The following is a 17,885-nucleotide window of genomic DNA, read 5'->3' as shown; positions in this document are numbered from 1 at the left end:
AATTATGCAAGTAAAAAATGGATACACCTGGAATAGATGACAGAGAATGGGATGCTAGTAAAGATGGAGAAGCGGGTGAGGAGGCTGTAGCATGTGTGGAATTACAGTAGGGAGAGCTAGATAGGTTGCATGGAAAATAATTATATGTAGGAAGAAGGGAACACTAAGAATAGAGAGGGAGACAACCATATAAAAAGATTTGATAGTTTTTACTATGTTTTATTGTATAAAACACTTTTTATAAATATCCTGCATTTTGGATAAGCAATTGAGCTAAGAATGAGAGGATCAGAGCATGCATGGCAAAGAGAGAAACGTTTATTTACCCGAAGGAACCTGGGAGTAGTGACAGAAGGACTGCGCATTTGAGTATATTAACTATTGCGTATAATGTGGTTATAAGGTGGGATATTATAAATCCCCCATCTCCAAACTTTACTAGCTGTCCTAGTTTATGAATGGCAACCTCGGGTTCAGAGACATTTGTACTGTTCCTGTTGGGAAAACAAAATGTAACTATCTGTAGTGTTTTCCACACTGCAGGTGCTTAATGTATTTTAGCGCCTCTCCAATGTTAATTGACACTTCAGAAAACCAATAAAAAGCGTGGCATTGGTGCAAAAATGCAAAGCAAGTAGAAGCAAAATAGTTGATAAAGAACTGTGTTATGTGGCAATAATGTAATGAACTCACCCATCTTGTCTCCACCTGTGCACTGCATATAGCTTTGTTTAATATGATTTTTTGTATTTCCTAGTGTTTTTGGCTCCCTTGGAAGTTTTTTATTTTAATTGCCAATTTTATTAATAATTTTAGGTATCATTGACTTCACTTATGAGTTTTTTGGCCGTGATAAATTGTTTATGTAACTTAACTCTTCACAATAGTCATGAAACTAAGGCTGCAAAAGAAAAAAAAGAAAAAAAATAACGGGATTATACAAATTGACCTAGTTGTGGCAGAGGAAAATATGGTACCCTTCCTCGAGAGTTAAAGTGTTTCATGTGTGCTTTTAGTAAATACGAAGTGCCTAAAAATTTGAGTACACGTTTAATTTTCACCTAAGTTGTATTTGAAAATGGTGAACCGTTTTAATCATTGCAACACTAAAATAGGGTGACCAGGCGTCCCCGTTTTGCCAGGACGGTCCCTGTTTTTAACCGAAGATGTAAATATCAGGTAGGATTGCGACCTGACAACTATTTCACCGGCTCAGCCAGTGTTCTGGAGTTAATGCCAGTAAAGCATTAGCAATGTTTGTAAAAACTAGTATTTTCCCCTTTAAAAATCCAAGATTAGTATGACAAAAAGCTGGAAACAGACTGAAAAGTGCCTTGTTAAAACATAAGATAAAGTGACATGGTGCTTGGTACAGCTTCTGACCCATCTGGGAATTCTAAACATGAATAAAAGGTCCCTATTTTTGTTAGAGGCGGTCAATGAGAGGCATTAAAGCGCTGCGAAGCGTTACCTTTTTGGCGCAACGGCCCCGTCGCTACTCTGCAGTTTTACCACAGGAAACAAAATGGCGGCGCTGGGCAGGCACGTGTTCCTCCCGCTCGGTCACGCGCGTCACGCAGCACGCCCCCGAGCGGTCCTTGAAGATGCTGATTGGTTAACTCTTCGTCGAACGTGGTAGCCATTTAAGCGTGTATTGCGGCGTCTCTCTTCGGATTGGCTGTAGCAGTAGCGTGGGGCTTGTCCGCGAGGCGTACGTCTGATCTGTGATTGGTCGGTTCACTGGCGGTCGTTCGGCTTGCTGGTTTGGCGTTTCCGGCCGTTAGCTGGCGCTGAGGTGATTCCCGCGGAGGCGTGAGGAGGGCAGGGGGCACCGGTAAGGCCGGGAGAGGAGGGAGGAGCGAGGAGCCGCCGGGCCACCAGGGACTCCACTTCGACGCTCTTCAGAGGGGCAGGGTGTCTGGAAGGCCCAACGGGCCCCAGAAAAGTGTGACCAGCCCGGGGACAAGAGGACGAGGAGGGTACTGACGGGCCTGGGGTTGGAGGGGCACGCGGCGGCCTCCTGAAACGGAGGCTTTGAGGGGAGATAGCGTGGGTGTTTGGCGTGGCCTTTTATGCTGGCACGCAGTGCATGCTGGGACTTGTAGTCCGGCTGTTCTAGCACGTGCCTGGGCCTCGTCGCCCCCAGAGGCTCCCCCGGGGTGGCAGTGCTCGCACAGGTGGACGCAGGGTCCCGGGTGAGGGAGGCACCCTGGGGGCCTCTGGAAGGGAGGGGACGTTAGAACCGGTCCACGTGAACCCAGAATCCTTTGCTAAGAAATTCGTTTAGACGACGACCCCTTGCCCTGGGAAATGGAGGGAAATGCAGCGGTGAGGCCTCTGGAATGGAAGAGCAGTGCGTTTATGGAGAGTTTTCGATTGAATCCTGGAGGCCCTGCACGTGAACCCCAGCCGGAGGCCTGAAGACTGATTGATCGCGGAGTAATAGATTTTTTTTACAGAATATATATATATATATATATACACTTTTTACGAAGCCGTGAAGCGAAACGCGTCTGTTGGAGGGGTAGGGGGTCCGCAATAAACACTTTTTTCAACGTCGTATCGGGTGCTGATTTGCTCCGATATATATGTATTCATCAAAACGTATGCTTAAGTTTACAAACCCGAAGAACTATCATTAAATGAAACTTCTTCCCATCTGGCCTTAACCCTTGTGGTGGTGGTCGCTAAATGAGTGACTTGATTATCTCTCCCTCTTCCATTAGCTTTGCTCCTCGCCCGCCCGTTCGCCATGTTGTGTGCTCGACATATCACCATTAACGAAACCTGACACTGGCAGGAAGTCGCCTATAGGCCTCACAGAGGTGGGCTGTAACGCTGCAGGTTTTATATAGGTCCTTTTAAAGGGCATGGGCACATCTAGGAATTTCTGGAATTGCAGTACGGCCATGTCTCTAGCAGAATTAGCCCTACCTATTCGGATCCTTTCAATTCACTGCCGTTTTCAGACTCATTGCAGACAGGCCTGTTGAAACGAATTCTTGAAAAGGTGGTTGTCCATGGCCTTCAGTTTAGTTGCGCCTATAATTGTATTTTTAAAGAGTCGATGGAGTTTGTGGCGTCCATCGGAGTTAGTCCAGTTTAGCTTGGGCCAGGCTGCCTGTGTTCCTTCACCTGCGTGCCCGAAGTTGAAGTCGCTGCCATGGTCTATCTTTCGCAGTACTCTGAGCATCTGCTAAATCTGTAAACCGAGCAACCCCTGTTTTGAGAGAGCCCGTGCGCCCCTGTTTAACACTGCCGACCTTTCTTGCGCGGTCGACACACCCCGTGTCTTGGCGGACAGCCAGTGAGTGCCCATTGCAACCCGTGCATGCAAAACTGTGCCAGACGGCGTTTCTTCTCGTGGGAGGCGCTTCAAGTGTCCCAAAGCTTGTCTTTCTTGGACCTTGGTCCCCGGGTAACTTGCTGCAGTACCGGTCTCCCAAGTCTGCCTCATCACGAAGCTTCAGCTATGGTGCAATGCCGCCATCTATCAGCAGGACGAAGAATGTCTGTTGGTAGCGCAGTTCACGAGGAAATGCCGTGGGATCTGCTGAACAGTTAAGTAAGTCTCTTGTCTCCCTGCTCCAGTAGATTAACACCGGCCGTAATGACACCGAGACAGACGCTGCTTCAGCTAGGCTACAAGTGGCGGGGTCTAGGACCGGATTTGCAACTTTCAAGCGTGCTCGGCGCACTCAGAGGAAGTGCTATCCATCTGACATACTGAGTTAATATTTCGGGGGAGGGTAGTGGGAGTCATAGAGATGCACATATAAACTCAAAATCAATTATACAAGGTAAGTAATTTTTTATATTGTACCGGTTTTTTTTTTCCAGGTAGTATACATCTTCATCCCGTTTGTATCATATCCCCAGTTCAATTCTAAATATCTCTCAAGAGCAAGATTTTGAAGTCGTATTACATAGAATTTTATCACTGAAGACTGATAAGCAGACGCTGGAGATGCTAGCAATACATAAGTGTAAACCAAAGGATGCTCAAGATGCTATCCCTCAGATGGGACTTGAACCCACAATTATTGTCAACTCATCGAATATTCCTTTCTGTAGCTTGTTTACATTATGCAATCGAAATAACACCATTGATGGATTTTTACATATTTTAACTATTATTGTACATTCTTTTGGCTTTTATGATTTTCGTTGTAAAAATCGAATTAAAGAGATTGATGTAGCTTGGTGTGGTGAAAATGCTTCCTTGCTATTATCAGTTGGACAAATCCTGCCACAATGGGTACTTTAAGGAGTGCAGAGATGGTACTTTTTTCCCATTCTAGGTCCTCCTATAAATGCTGATTGTTCATGTTCTAGCTCTTCTGACATGCCAAAAGCTCTCCCATTGCTGGCTTTCAACCATGGCCTGCGTCACCATCATCTCCCAGAACAAATGCACGTGCACAGTGTAGTGTAGCTTTCATCTGCCAGCCAACCCTTTAATCACCAGATGGCTCCTCTCTCCTGCTGTTTGTCATGATGGTGCCTATTTTTCTGTTGACAGTTTTTGAAGGTAGAGTACTGCTCAACTGATGGGGGAAATGGTGGTATCTGATTGTTTGCTTTCGACTTACCCCCAGTTAGCGCTTAAGCATTCTGTACGTTGGCACATCAAAAGTGTATTGCATTGTTAACAATGTTCTCATTTACGTTGTTTTCTAGCATTGGTTTTCACCACAATGTCCAAGAGCAAGGGAAAAGTTCAGAGCTCTGAAAGCTCTGAGTCTTCGGAGGAGAAGGACCTTCAGGTACATTTTAGTTTGTGTATGCGTTCTGTGATTTCTAGAACAATCAACAAATAGCTTTTGGTTATTTTTGTCTATCTATTTAGGTTGCTTGATACTTATTAGAGGTGAAGTGGAGGGTGCTGATGAAAGGATATTCAAATTGGAGCTTAGTGACTCCAGTCTTGTCACTGTCCACCAAGCCATGTGACCTTGTTCTTAATTTCTCCCTTCAAGTACTCTTACCATATGAAGTCATACTCTGTGCTCCTGATCTTATGGAGTATTAAATCCCGTTTTATCTTGTTTTTCACTTTTCCCACATAGTCGGTTTGTCTAGGGAATTACATTTGAAGGAATTCCATAAATTGTCATTCGTTCTCCTGCTACTCTTGAATAATTTACGCTACTACTTTAGACTCCTAGGTTTAATATCCCCCCCACCCCCGCTAAATCTGGTACCTTAAGGCAGTTCATTTTTCCCAAGTTTTGTTTTTCGCTATATCTTTGTTTAAAATAGCTAAAAAAAATTCCCCGTCCTTATAAGACCGCTTTCTCCTGGTTTTTTTCATTTTTTTTCCATGGATAAGATTTGTTATTGATCTATAACTTTCATAACTCCTTCCTCGCTCTATTCAGGTATGTTTTTTTCACTTTCTTGGTGAATGCCTGCTTTATTTCCTGTCAACTTCTCAGTTATTGTTTCTCATACTAATCATGGTGAGTAAAGACTGCAAGAGGGTAAATGTGGGACTTTTATCAAGGCTATTCATTAATATTCTCTGCTTTGGAAAAGGATACGATTTAGGACTTACCCTGTGTTTGCTACCCATACTCTTGTGGGAACAACAGTCTTTATTGCAGTTGTCTCAGTTCAAGCTTACTCTACCACATTTAGGTGTCTTTTCTCCCAAAGATGAATAATACAGAAGATGCTCTTCTGACCCAGCATATTTGTATCGGTTTGTCTAAAAGGATCTTTCATTTTGAAAGGCTTTGGATTTGTTATTTCTAGCTTGAGGTAATGGACATAACAATTCTTTATACGAGGTAGGTATGTATTAGATTTAGCTTTTTGCGAGTTTATTCTTCCTTTGGCCATTGCATCATGTAATCTCTTAAACAAACTTGAGCTTTCTGGAAGCTGTCCTATTGATTAAACTAACCCCAGAGAAATGTAAGGTCTTCTGAACAGCTTTTCCTCTGAGTTACTACTACTCAGCTAAACATTTGTCGAAGGCCTGGCAACGCTGTTCAGAATCCCCACTACGAATTTGAGTAAAATAACTTTAGTTTCTATCCTTTTTTGGTAAAACCACCCTTTGAGTGTTCTCTGGCATAGTAACTCGCATCCTTTTTGACCCTGGCGTTTTCATGCCTATGGGCCAAGTGGGATACAAGACTATCCTGAAATTAAAATAATGTTGAAATAGTTTTTTTTTTTTTTTGCTTCACTTTGACAGACTGACAATCGCCATTTGCAATTGGGTATCCTGTAGACTACTTCACAGCTTCAGTAACCAAGTTTGTTTCTTTTTAGTCACTGCAAAAAAGACCGCATTTTCCCCGCTGAGATGTCCTTTCACGTTTGTAATCGTTTCTGCTCTTAAATTGTGAAGTGTCGGAAATTGAGTAAGGAGGATAGCTTTGCAATTGGTGGGTTATTTTTTTCATCTACTCTCAATTCTATTCCCTATGTGGACAATTGAGATCTTAGGCAGTCCATGCTTTACATGACTACTGCTAAAAATCCTCAGTATTGCCCTCATGCACAATGCCAAAATTGTAGGGGGTGCCTTAACCCTGCCTTTGCTTTAGACAGTTTCCTTCATGTAACCTGAGTATGATTTTGTGACTGCCTACCTCCTTGACATTAAAGTAGACTTCACCAGCTCCACCGCGGATACCATGTTTGAATTAGGCCTAGATTAGCACCTGCCTAGTTATTATTGCGAAATGTTGCTGTGAAGAATCTACTTCTGCCATCAGGTCCGAGAGCTTTGTCAATCTGTTCTTTGTGATGAAACCAAGTTCATGTCGGACAGGTGTTCATTGATGGCCACTAGTCCTGCACCCTACCAGCTGTGCGTTCTCTTGAGCTGATTCTAGAGATGCCCACCGAACATATGCCTAGTCTTTGAGGGTGTGCACAGGATTTAAGTTTGGGCTTCTCTTCAAATATTGGTCTCAAAGGGATTGTGTTTGGAAGAGAGTGCTTTCAACCTTTATCTGGCATGTTATCATGACTACAGGTTAGCATTGCTAGACTCCTTCGGAAGTGTAAGTATCTGGCTCCTTTTTACACGTTTTGCTCATAGATGGCTGCTGAAAGGTAACCTACATGGATGGAGCTCATCGCTGTGATTTTCCTACCATCGGAATAACCAGATCGGTTACAATCTTGAAGGGAGCGTGTGCACCTAACTAGTTGTTGCTAATCTATGACCTGGCAGACTCTGGAGCTGGGATTGTTGCCGTGAGTCCCGAACAGCCTCATTGACCAGCTAGGTCTTGCCTGAAGAGGCAAGTAGGGACATGTAAACCCCTTCTAGCGAATCTGCTCCTTTTATTTTTAAATCTAGTACGTGCGTATGTGGTCATTGTGTTGGCTGACAAGAGGAGGGTGGCTTTAATTCAGATATCTTTCTACCTAAAATGTTTTGAAACCAGATCGCCTTATACTAAAACTTGTGTTAATGTTGCAGCTTCTGGGGCATCATGGCATTTATCTTTAAAACAGGTTGGCAGGAGTACACTATTATCAAACCATGCAATTGAGAGTGCAGATTAACTTAAATGGATGATTTTTACGCAGTGCCTCCTGAGTCTCATGTTGCTCGTGACTAGCATGATTGTGTGGGTTTTTTGACAGATGATGTAGATGTCTGAAGCTTGAGTCTGTCTTTAAAAGCATAAAATGAATTTGCCTCGAAATTTGAAGGATTTATAAAGTCTTTAAACCTTATATTAAGCAGTCTCTTTAAAAGTGGAATATTGTTGGCTCTTTGCAACAACACCGAAGATGCCACTGGGCTAAATATGCCCCAAAACTACGGATTCAGGCCAGAGCAAAGTCGAACAAATTTTTTTTCCTGAGCTTTTTACTTTTAAGTTTTTGACTCCCATCTTCAATCAGTCTTTTGGTGAAAACAGGATTTCCACTTTCCACTAGGCTTGGAAGGAAATGTCCACAAACTCTTTCAGATTTTGACATTATGTGCTATTTGAGGTCTGAGAGCAATTACTTTTATTTTGGATCAAAAAAGTTAATACATTTTGAATTGATTATTTTTTTTCCACAGAGGCAATTGCACAGTAGATATCAAGGCTGCAGATATTTTTATAAACATATGGTGATCTTGAAATTTAGGTGATCCTTGAGGATTTTCGTAGCTTATGGTCGCTGTAGCCATAAATTTCAGGAGACAAGGAATATTTTTGTTTCCATGTCTGAACAATTTACTGGAAAATTACAGCTAAATAAGTTATTGCAGGCATCAACAGGTAAACTGCCAGTAACCTGCACTTATAAACTTGTACCCCATTATCCACATTCGCACAAAAAAAGATTAGCCGTGTTGGGGGATCTTTTCAGTGAAATGCAGGCCAGGTGCTTCCTTGTTTTGCGATAGGAACTATGCCGCAAAAAAGTAATATATACCGTTTGGGTATTTGGAAGGGACAACCTAAACCTGCCCCTTCTAAATACCAAATCACAAATTCAAAAAGGCATTGTTCTGGTCGCAAGTGGCCAGATTCTGTCAATTGGACCATTTGCTACTGGAAAAATACTTTGCCTGTCTGGCCCTTAATATATAAACTTGTTGGTGCAGAGTCCTGTCCATAAAATAATATAGGCTTTCCGCCCCTGATGTAGAGAGAACTTTTACAACTGGAGAGGAATGTCTGTTGGCTGTTTTGGAAAGAGCACAGGCAAGTTTTAAAAACTTGCGTGTTATTCATATTCTTGCTTCGGTTGAACATGAATTGTTGTTGAATTAGTCGTCTTTAGATGCCTGAGCACCGTACCATCAAAATAAGCACTCCTCAATGACTGTCGCTTTCTGAGGTAGTGAGGTCCTTGGTGTTGCAGTGGCCAAAATTAGCCCATTTCCGATTCCTCCCCTCCTTTAAACATGGTAGGATCTCTTCCAGTCTGAGCAGTATTTAGTGTCAATATATATTTGATCTAATTAAAAAAAACCTGCAGAATCTTCTTTCAATTTAAATGTGTAAAGGGATCTTGAACCGAGCTGTCAATTGTTATATTTGTGAGTTCAAGTATGGTAGCCATTATGGATAACTAAGATTACACTTGGAAGACGTCCAGTTACACAAGTAGTAGAGCTAGAATGAGCTTTTACTGTGTTTTTTTTTCTTCCCATCAGAAGAGAAAGCGAGAAGAGCCAAAAGGTAAAAAGGAAGCAAAGTCTGTGCCAACAGACAACGGAGACTCGAATGAAAAAATGTTTCAGGTAAAAGATTCATAGATTTAGTGTATTTCTTTATCAACTTGCTTTACCTAAATCCTCTAAGATTTGCAATTATGTGGAGCCTGCAAAATCTTTGCAAATGTGCCCATATGAGATACTTGGTTTAATTTAAAGATTATTACATGGCATTCACGCCTCATCTGCTGATTGGTGCCACTTACATTGAAGGCTGGCGACTTAACCAGCGTTCTAAAATTCTGAAGTGCGTTATTAATGAGGTAAAAAAAAAATTGTTTTAGATTAAACCTGCCGTAAGCATCCATTTGTAGAACATTACATTGCCCAGCATATGTGCTGTACTGAGCGCATCCTACATTTATGATTAGCTGCTTAAGAAGCTTGGCACGAGCAGACCGGCTTATCTCGGAGGCAGTGTGTAAAACATTTGTGACCACATACAGTAACAACACTACAGATGGACACCACACAAGGTTGTATATCAAAAATAAGTATACTTTATATAGATTTACCACAAGACCATTAACAACAAAAACACACAATACTGTTACTTTAAGATGGTAGTTTTAGTTTAGTTCAGTCAATTCTTAAGATGCAACACTTTGCGTCAATGTACCTTACGATGCGTTGCGCTTCCACGACAAGCAATGTCGCAGCGAGGGAAATGCGACAAAGTTCAGGTGCAAAGAAATAAAGACGTGAAGATTTTCCAGATGCTGCATGCTTCTCCGGGGATGCGAGAAGTTCTCGGTTCGATGCGTGGACTGCAGCAGCGACACCCTTGTTCAGAATTGCGACGGCAACAGCTTCAGTTGCGATACTCTTCTCCCACATTTGAGTGAATGAATGAAAATTTATAAAGCGCGAACTAAGCTTCTGCACGATGTGACCACTACAGCAGCAACATCCTTGTTCAAAAATGCGACCGCAGCTGCCCCGACGGCGGTGCTATTCTCGTGGGATGCAAGGCGCTTTCCTCTATGAGGTGCAATGCGACAGTTCCAGCGGCAACACCCTTGTTCAGAAGGATGACAGCTGTGACGGTGACATGCTTCTTCCTCGTTGCGAGTCTCTTCTCGGTGCAGTGCGACAATTCCAGCGGCGACACCCTTGTTCAGAAGTGTGACTGCGACACGCTTCGTTTTCGTTAAGTCCCGCTTCCACCTCCTTGGCCCAAAACAGCAGCAGGCACTTCCAAAGAACTCGGGGGTGAAGTCTGCTCTCCCTGAGACATCGGCAGGAGGCATGCTCTTTTCCCTTAAGCAGCACTTCATCTTAGGAATAGTCTCTTCAGTTTACTCTCCTTAGCAGAGGTTTCTTCTTGTAGTCCAAAAGTGATCTCATTTCTTGGGATCAGGGTCCCAATACTTATACCCCAAACTCCTTTGTTCTCTGAGGGGAGAGGGGCCTTTGCCCAGTCCAAACCAGTTCCTGAGCACTCTGTTTACAAGACTCCTTATTTCCTTTTGCAGTGCAGGGCAGAAACCTCAGACGCCCCACAAGAGGTGGAGCCAGCATTGTGGAAGGCAAGTACAGCCCTGGAGCAGTTTGACAGGATTCCTTCTTTTCTTTCAGTGTGCAGGTCAGAGACATCAGCTGCACCCCATGAGGTGGAGCCAGCATTGTGGAAGGCAGGCACAGCCCTATTTAAGGTTCAGGTGCAACTCCTCCCTTCCATGTAGATCTCTCTATTCACCACCGGGCCGACCCATCCTGTCTCTTGGAATCCCCCAGCCATGTCACTCAAACTCTCAAAGGAATACACAACCAAGCAGAGGCAGGCTTGACAGGTTAGACAAGAAAAATCTACTTTCTAAAAGTGGTATTTGCAAACACAGAATGTTAAAATCAACTTCACTAAAATATGTAGTTTATCATTCTAAGTCCAGGCATACTAAACTCGAATTTCCACCATGTTCTCTGAGTCAGTTAGGATTATAAGAATGTAACAATCTAACTGCCCATTCTGGCCTATGGAGAACAGGTAGCCTTGCAATAGTGAAAAACAAAAAATGGCTGTAATTCACTATTAGGACATGCCACACACACCAGGGCATGTCCTACCTTATACTTACAGTGCACCCTTCCCATGGGCCTACCATAGGGGCCCCTGATACGAAGAAAAAGGAATGTTTAGGGACTGGCAAGTGGGTGCACTTGCCCATTCAGCATGACCATACCAGACTGCACGCAGGTTCTGCAATGGCAGACCTTAGACACATTTTACAAGGCTGCTTCTGTGGGTGGCACAACCAGTGCTGCAAGCCCATCAGCAGCATTTGGATTTACACATCCTGGGCACACTTAGTGCACTAGACTAGGGTCTGACAAGTAAACCAAATAGCCAAACATGGAACTACTGATTAATAAATCAATTTACAATAGGGAGCACTCTCACTGTGGCACTGGACCCCAGTGGCACAGTGTCCAAGGCATCTAACACCAGCAAAAATACATGAGGCAACAGCAAAAAATGGAAGGGAGACCCACGGCAATGTTGCCAGGTCTTACACTGCTCTACAAGGATGTAGTGTTTGCAAAGCTGTATTTCAGAGGTGACTTTCAGACAACTTTGTTTTTTGGTAAAGCCTTCCACTGCATTGTTACTTTGTTTCTTCCAGGTACTGTTTCAATGCTAATTACAATTCTGTAATGAGTCATGACTTCAGCATATGTGATATTTTAGTTTATAACTTCACTCGGACCAAACAATCCTATTAGCATCTTTAATTATGGTAAAGTTGTTTGATTTCAGGGAAGGTGGTCATTATCTTTTATGCTGGGCCTCTTACCCGTAACAGCGACATTTGCTACTTTGGTGATCAGAGAAGATATCACTTGTGTCTTATAGGTAGAGTGTGGGTTTATAATGTGGGTTGTGTATAAAGTGTTAGGGTTTAGTGCGTGAGTGGGGGTGCTGCAGTTATGTAGCCATGCACTATTGGCTTCTCTTAAGCAAGAAGTGCTCCCAAAAGTTAAAATATTGTTGCCTCTTGCAGATGAGCATGACCTCCTGGGTAGGAGAACATGACATTCAAGGCCTCTGTCATAAAATTTGAATTTCTATATAGGAAATCTGTCTAAATGGTTTGGTAAGCTGTCTAATCATGAACGAAGATAATTACAGTTCCCTTTGCTAGACCACTTGTAGACTATGCAAAAATGGTAACTTTGATTAGGTAGGGTTTAATTTACTTTTGATTTTGCAGTACCATCGTTTGGCTTGGAAAGAAGCAGCGATTATAATGCTTGAGTGTGTGTCTTTCCCTATTGGAAAATAAACAATGAGACTCTTCCCCTTTTGGGTCCCTTTCCGTCTGCACCGTTAGAACGTTGGTTGATTTTCAATTCCCGTTCTGCACAATTAGAAGCCTACACACTAATGCCTGGTATCCACATTTTTATTTCGCCCTCAGTGGAAGAAGATGGTGTAACTGATCCAAAGTGGACGGCATGGCTGGGAGCAGAGTACAGCCGTGGAAGAGATTGGTGGAACGAGTGGAGGCAAAAACATTAATATGAGATCTGGCAGCTGATCCCAGAGAACCATGTAGTCCTAACTTGGGCAACCAGTGCGTTCGCGTTATCCGTGCTGTGAACTGTCTGTAGTTGCAGACAACCGCAACGACCCTCCTTTTCCTTCATTGCACAAGTGCCTATACTCCATGGCTGTGCAGCCCAAAGAAGAGAGTAGAATAAGAAATGCACTGTTGGAGAGAAGTACAATTAAAAGCAGATACAAAAACTCTAGTTCATCTTTCAAGTACTGGAAGGCTGACTCTTGTGGCCTCAGAAGGTGGAGGATCTCTAGGGGAGGAGCCTCCTCGCTGGAGCGAAGAATGTTCTCTGAGGAAGATGGAGTACCAGGGACAGATGGCAGGGAAACAAGTACCCACTACTTATTTGAGAGTCCCACAACTTTGTATAGTCTCTCCTAATGGTTGGGACTATAACCCTGCTGCATGTCTCTAGAATACGGAGTAGAGACTACTTAATTGACCGGATGGCAGGCTTCCATTGCAGTTCTCACTCTTTGCACACCCTTGCTGTCAGACGGCAAATCTTGAAGTCTTATTTGCCGGTTGCACTCATTGACTTTAACAGTTGTGCACAAGTGATTTGGGGCCCAAACACCTCTAAGCATGGTGGTCATACCTAGTGCCTGCAAACCATGGGATTACTTTCAGACAGTGGGCAGGATTCAAGCGCAGCAGGACCAGTAGTGGGATTTTAAGATATTGGTTGTAGGGATCAGTGCAAAAAGGAGTGATTTTAGCTGATTGAAGACCAAGGTAGACAGAAGGTGGCGGGCAGAATACAACTTAACACCAACACAACATGGCTGCAGTAATGAGCGGTAGATTATGGATGAGGAAAGGAGCATGCTCATCAACTACAGTAAAGGAAGCAGGTTTGAGTTGTTGCACTTGGTTGGTAAGTGCAAGGTGTAGCATAGCTTGTGTAATGCAGATGCAGCTGTCCTGTGCTTCTAGATTCTGGCAACAAGTTCTCAACCTTGGGGCTGTTGGGCAGGGGACTGCTTTCAATTGTAACCCTTTTTTGATCATCACAGAAGATTCTCCTGCAGTGCAGAAGGAGATCTGATCACACTGTGGCTTCAGTGAAGTGTTAAATGCTGTATTTCCTAGGACCCTCCGCACTTCAGCATTGTATGGTGGTGGCACCAGTCACTCATTCAAAGGACAGTGTTCTTTTTCAGCCTTCTTTGTGCCCTTCAGATGTGTTAATCACCTTTTGTTCTTGTTTACAAAGGATGTGGTAAGAGTTAAATCGGCCCAAATGTAATTTTCTAAATGTAATTTTGATACGGTTTTAAAATCAAGTTGCCTGCAGCTGAGACGTATTGGATTTTTCCCCCAAGGGGGAACAGTTTGCAAAAGGGCTTTTAATCACCCCATTGGATGGGGTGTTCAGTGTTTGACTTTTACGGTCCCATGATCCAGAATTAAGATTTTTCTGGAGCAGAGTTAACATTGTATGGATATTCAAAGGATGCTGTGCTTTAAAATGCCATTTAATCATAGGTGACAATCATTTTGTACTCTTTGTAAGCATTGGTGATTGCTTTCCCCCCTCAGATTGGGAAGCTGCGTTATGTCCGCGTATCTGCTTTCAAAAAGAAAACCCTGATAGACATCCGGGAGTTCTACGTGGATAAGAATTGTGATACTAAACCTGGGAGGAAAGGTACTTTTGGTGTTAGTTTTAAAAGATGTTGTTAAATGCTACATATTGCATTTCTAGATCAGTGGCCATGTGTCTTTGATTAAATGAGTTCTTGTAGCGTAGGGCTGTAAGCGGGGCTCGAGTCGGGGTACCATGTGGGTGGACGGCGTCCCCCCCCCCCCCCCCCCCCCCCCCCCCAACCACCACTTAGTTTACCAACAGCTTGACTTCACTCTTGGACCTCTCTGGGACCAGATCAGAGCTCGCAGCACACTGCTCACGCGCGCACAATCCGTGCCACATCTCGGCTCCTGCAATTCTTCACACAGTGGACATCCCCTTGTGCATCACAGTTACAGGAAAGTCATGCCTTCTGCATCTTAAGGGGTGAGCGAGGGGAGGCAATAAGCCCTATGGTGCAAGCCACCTTTCGTGACGTCACTTCCTATTGTGATGTCACTTCCGGTGACTGCGTCCCCCCCCCCCCCACTTCTTCTTTTAGGACTTGTGCCCTGGCTGTAAGGATTAGTATCTTCATTCTAGATTGTGGATATCCTAATGGCTGCAGTCTCTAGGATAAACATGTACCGCAATCTTTCTATTTTATAATTGATGGTCATTTTCCTTATCAAAGCCAAGGGTACGCCTGACTCTGGTCTATTCCGTCATGGGAGTTGGTCTTAATCATTGTGTGTAATCATGCCTGCTGCAAGGACCAGTCTAATACGTGTCTGTTGGGTTTGTTTTAGGCATTTCTTTGTTTCCCGAGCAGTGGCAGAGCCTGAAGGAGCAAATTCCAAACATTGACGCTGCCATAAGGAAGTTTTGAACAGTTGTTCACAAGTATCTTATTTTGTGATCTTTCTGGCTTGTTCTACTTTGGATTGGGATAGTTATCATGGTGTAGATCTGTGGGCTCTATGAACATTGCATTTTGTGGGGCAATATAAAGCTGCATGAGCCTTTTATCTGTGTACAGTCAGTTGAGCAAGCTGGAGTTCATTGCTGGTCTACCTCAGTTGTATGTAAAAACCTGCAATGAGTATTTTGCCTATTTTTTTTTGCTAGATATGTAAAATTAGCTACACCAAATCTTGTTATACACACTGATTTACAGGGCACTTATTAAAAATGGTTAATCTAAGTGCTGATTTTATTTTGTTTGCATTCAATAGGTTGGTGATGAACCTGTGTAACAGGTTTAATTCAAATATTGGGACCCTGCTGCACCATTACTGTTTTTATTTCTCAACTCTCAAACCGCTCAAGCTGTCTGCTTGCAAAATGCCTAAAGTGGGCTACCCAAAAACGTACAGTAGGTTTACAGCCTGCCCATTGGTTGGTTTTGTCGCGCTAATTTGCTTACTCGCTAATTCAATGGGGTTTCTTCCTCTTACCCTCACCTAGAGCATAGCTTAATTGCCATCATTTTGATTGGCTGACTTGTAGCCTTCCGTAGCTCACTCCTAAAGAATAATTTTTTTAAATCTCGTTTTGGGTAAGCACTCCATGAGGGTAAATGTGTCCGACTCTCCCCACTTGTGCTTCTTTACCCACCCAATTGCTGTCCTTGCACTCCCTGAGATTCTCTCTCCCAAGTGCATCACTCCTGATCCCTGTGTTGCTCTTTCCCTTGTGTGCTGCTTTTCTCCATCCTGCTGCTTTTTTGTTTTGGTCACCAAACCCACCTACTCACCATTTTGTTCCCCACCTGCTCTGCTCCTCTTAGGAGGTACGGGTGTGGTTTTTGTTTATTTGTTTTGCTTCTTTCTTGGAGTGGGCTTCAGCAAACGTGCTGTGCCCTCCATTTTATAAAAAAAGGATTTTCTTGTAGTAAATTTCAATATTTTACCGTCTGTTTAGGATCAGTAAATTGATCCTGCATCACATTCTGTAGGCATATGCTTGCCTCATTGGATTTTTTTTAAATGTTTGACATTTTTGCTGATGCTGCCAAACATTTTACCAAAACCAGTTTTGCAGATGCTGTATAGCATTGGCAATAAACATTACCAATAAGTCACTCTGCCGATACCTATTGTTGTCCATGATTGGTTTCTTTTTGATTTTCGGTTGCAAGGATTTTGAACAAATGTTGCATATTTAAGGGACCTTCAGCCCTATTCCAGTATGGTACAGGAACAAGTATCTGAGCATTTCATTGCTGTATGTTACTAGAGGTCAAGCACAATTAGCTTCTACCTTCCAGGATCTATCCTGTTCTCCTGCTATTATATTGTAGTTTATCTTGCCGTCTCCTCCTGTTCCTCCTTCATAAGTGATCTGTGGTTCTCTACGCAGCAGGCAGATCCTGCTAGTGCTTAAAAACACAGCAATTGCATTGCTTGAGACAAAACTGTGCAAGATGAGTTTTTTTTAACCTGACTCCTCCTTTACTCTCGCCTTTCATCTCTGCCTTTTTTCCCCCCCAAGAGTGCTTTCTTCCTCCCACCCCCCAAAATTAAAGCTCTAGCAGTATTTCTTATTTTGAAGTGGGAGGTGTTTGATTTGTTCCTCCGCTGACTAAAGATAGGATCTGTTATGGGATTCTCTCTGATATTTGTACTATAGTGTTGCTGCACACAAGCAGAATCGCAGATCCTTTTTTTTACATTTTATAATGAAAAGGACTTGCAGGTTTGTAGTAAGGGTGGGCGGAGCTCGCATAGTTGAACTACCTGGAATTCTGTGGAGTTGCAGCGAAACTCTGAAGTTCTGCAAGTGGGTGGAGTTGCTACACTCACCCACAACCACCCATGATAAATCACAGCCAATAAGCAACTTCAGCGTCCACCCCTTCCTCTGCTGTGCGTGGATTCAGGCAGGTGTTGATGAGACACCAACAAGAGTGGCTTTGAGCCTGCTGTTTGTCAGCCAGATGAGCATTGTCTAATCAGCACAAGGGCGTGTGCCTGCGCAGTTTACCTTCACAATCGACCGCATTTACTAGCATGGGACTTTTTAAAATGAGATAGCTGTTTTTACCACAGGTTCTGCCCATCGTCCTCTTTCCCATAGCCATGTTGCGTGTCTGGACAGAGATGCCATCGGACTGTTTGGATGGAGTTCAGCCGGGTGGAAGAGAGGGAAGAAAATGAAGCGGCTCACCCAGCATTCACAGTAGATGCGGCCATGACTTTTTTCCGTAGCTCACTCCCCCTTCCAGATGAATGAAAAGCTAGCGCCCTATCTCATCCAGATATTAAGTGTCTGTGCAACATACCGGGTGTTAGACCTGGCACCATTGGCGTGGGTCTCCCTTCCATTTTTTGCTGTTGCGCCCTGTGTGTTTGCTATGTTTTTGCTGGTCTAGATGCTTAGGGCACTTTGCCACATCGGTTCAGTGCCAAAGTGCAGGTGCTCTCTATTGTAAATTGTTGTAATGGGTTAGTGACTCCATGATTGACTATTTGATTTACTTGTCAGACCCTAGTACAGTGCACCATGTGTGCCCAGGGCCTGTAAATCAAATGCTGCTGGTGGGCTTGCAGCACTGATTGTGCCA

The 17,885-nt window shown here is 43.5% G+C and overlaps 1 protein-coding gene across 4 annotated transcripts; it reads left to right on the top strand.

Moving 5' to 3' along the window:
* The first annotated feature begins 1,678 nt into the window (after positions 1-1,678).
* LOC144798884 (activated RNA polymerase II transcriptional coactivator p15-like) lies at positions 1,679-15,524 on the top strand. Of its 4 annotated transcripts, none has more exons than XM_078669981.1 (5): positions 1,679-1,795; positions 4,681-4,766; positions 9,131-9,217; positions 14,293-14,401; positions 15,130-15,524. In XM_078669981.1, exons 2-5 carry the CDS (start codon positions 4,698-4,700, stop codon positions 15,207-15,209), a joined length of 345 nt encoding a protein of 114 aa, XP_078526107.1. In that variant the 5' UTR covers positions 1,679-1,795; positions 4,681-4,697; the 3' UTR covers positions 15,210-15,524. The 4 variants fall into 4 exon arrangements, with proteins under 4 accessions (XP_078526107.1, XP_078526105.1, XP_078526106.1 ...); XM_078669979.1 differs by having other exon boundaries at positions 1,690-1,834; XM_078669980.1 differs by lacking the exon at positions 1,679-1,795 and adding an exon at positions 1,866-1,979.
* Positions 15,525-17,885: the final 2,361 nt, after the last annotated feature.

This window comes from Lissotriton helveticus, chromosome 12 (genome assembly GCF_964261635.1).
Source record: "Lissotriton helveticus chromosome 12, aLisHel1.1, whole genome shotgun sequence".
NCBI lineage: Eukaryota > Metazoa > Chordata > Amphibia > Caudata > Salamandridae > Lissotriton > Lissotriton helveticus.
The sequence above is the reverse complement of the archived record's forward strand: the minus strand, read 5'-3'. Positions and strand labels throughout refer to the sequence as shown.

What these genes read in the sequence shown, in the direction of transcription:
- LOC144798884 (XM_078669981.1), top strand. Translation starts at nt 4,698, where the DNA reads ATGTCCAAGAGCAAGGGAAAAGTTCAGAGCTCTGAAAGCTCTGAGTCT. An exon ending in CGGAGGAGAAGGACCTTCAG is followed by an intron (nt 4,767 to 9,130) that starts GTACATTTTAGT and finishes TCTTCCCATCAG; the next exon opens with AAGAGAAAGCGAGAAGAGCC. An exon ending in CGAATGAAAAAATGTTTCAG is followed by an intron (nt 9,218 to 14,292) that starts GTAAAAGATTCA and finishes TTCCCCCCTCAG; the next exon opens with ATTGGGAAGCTGCGTTATGT.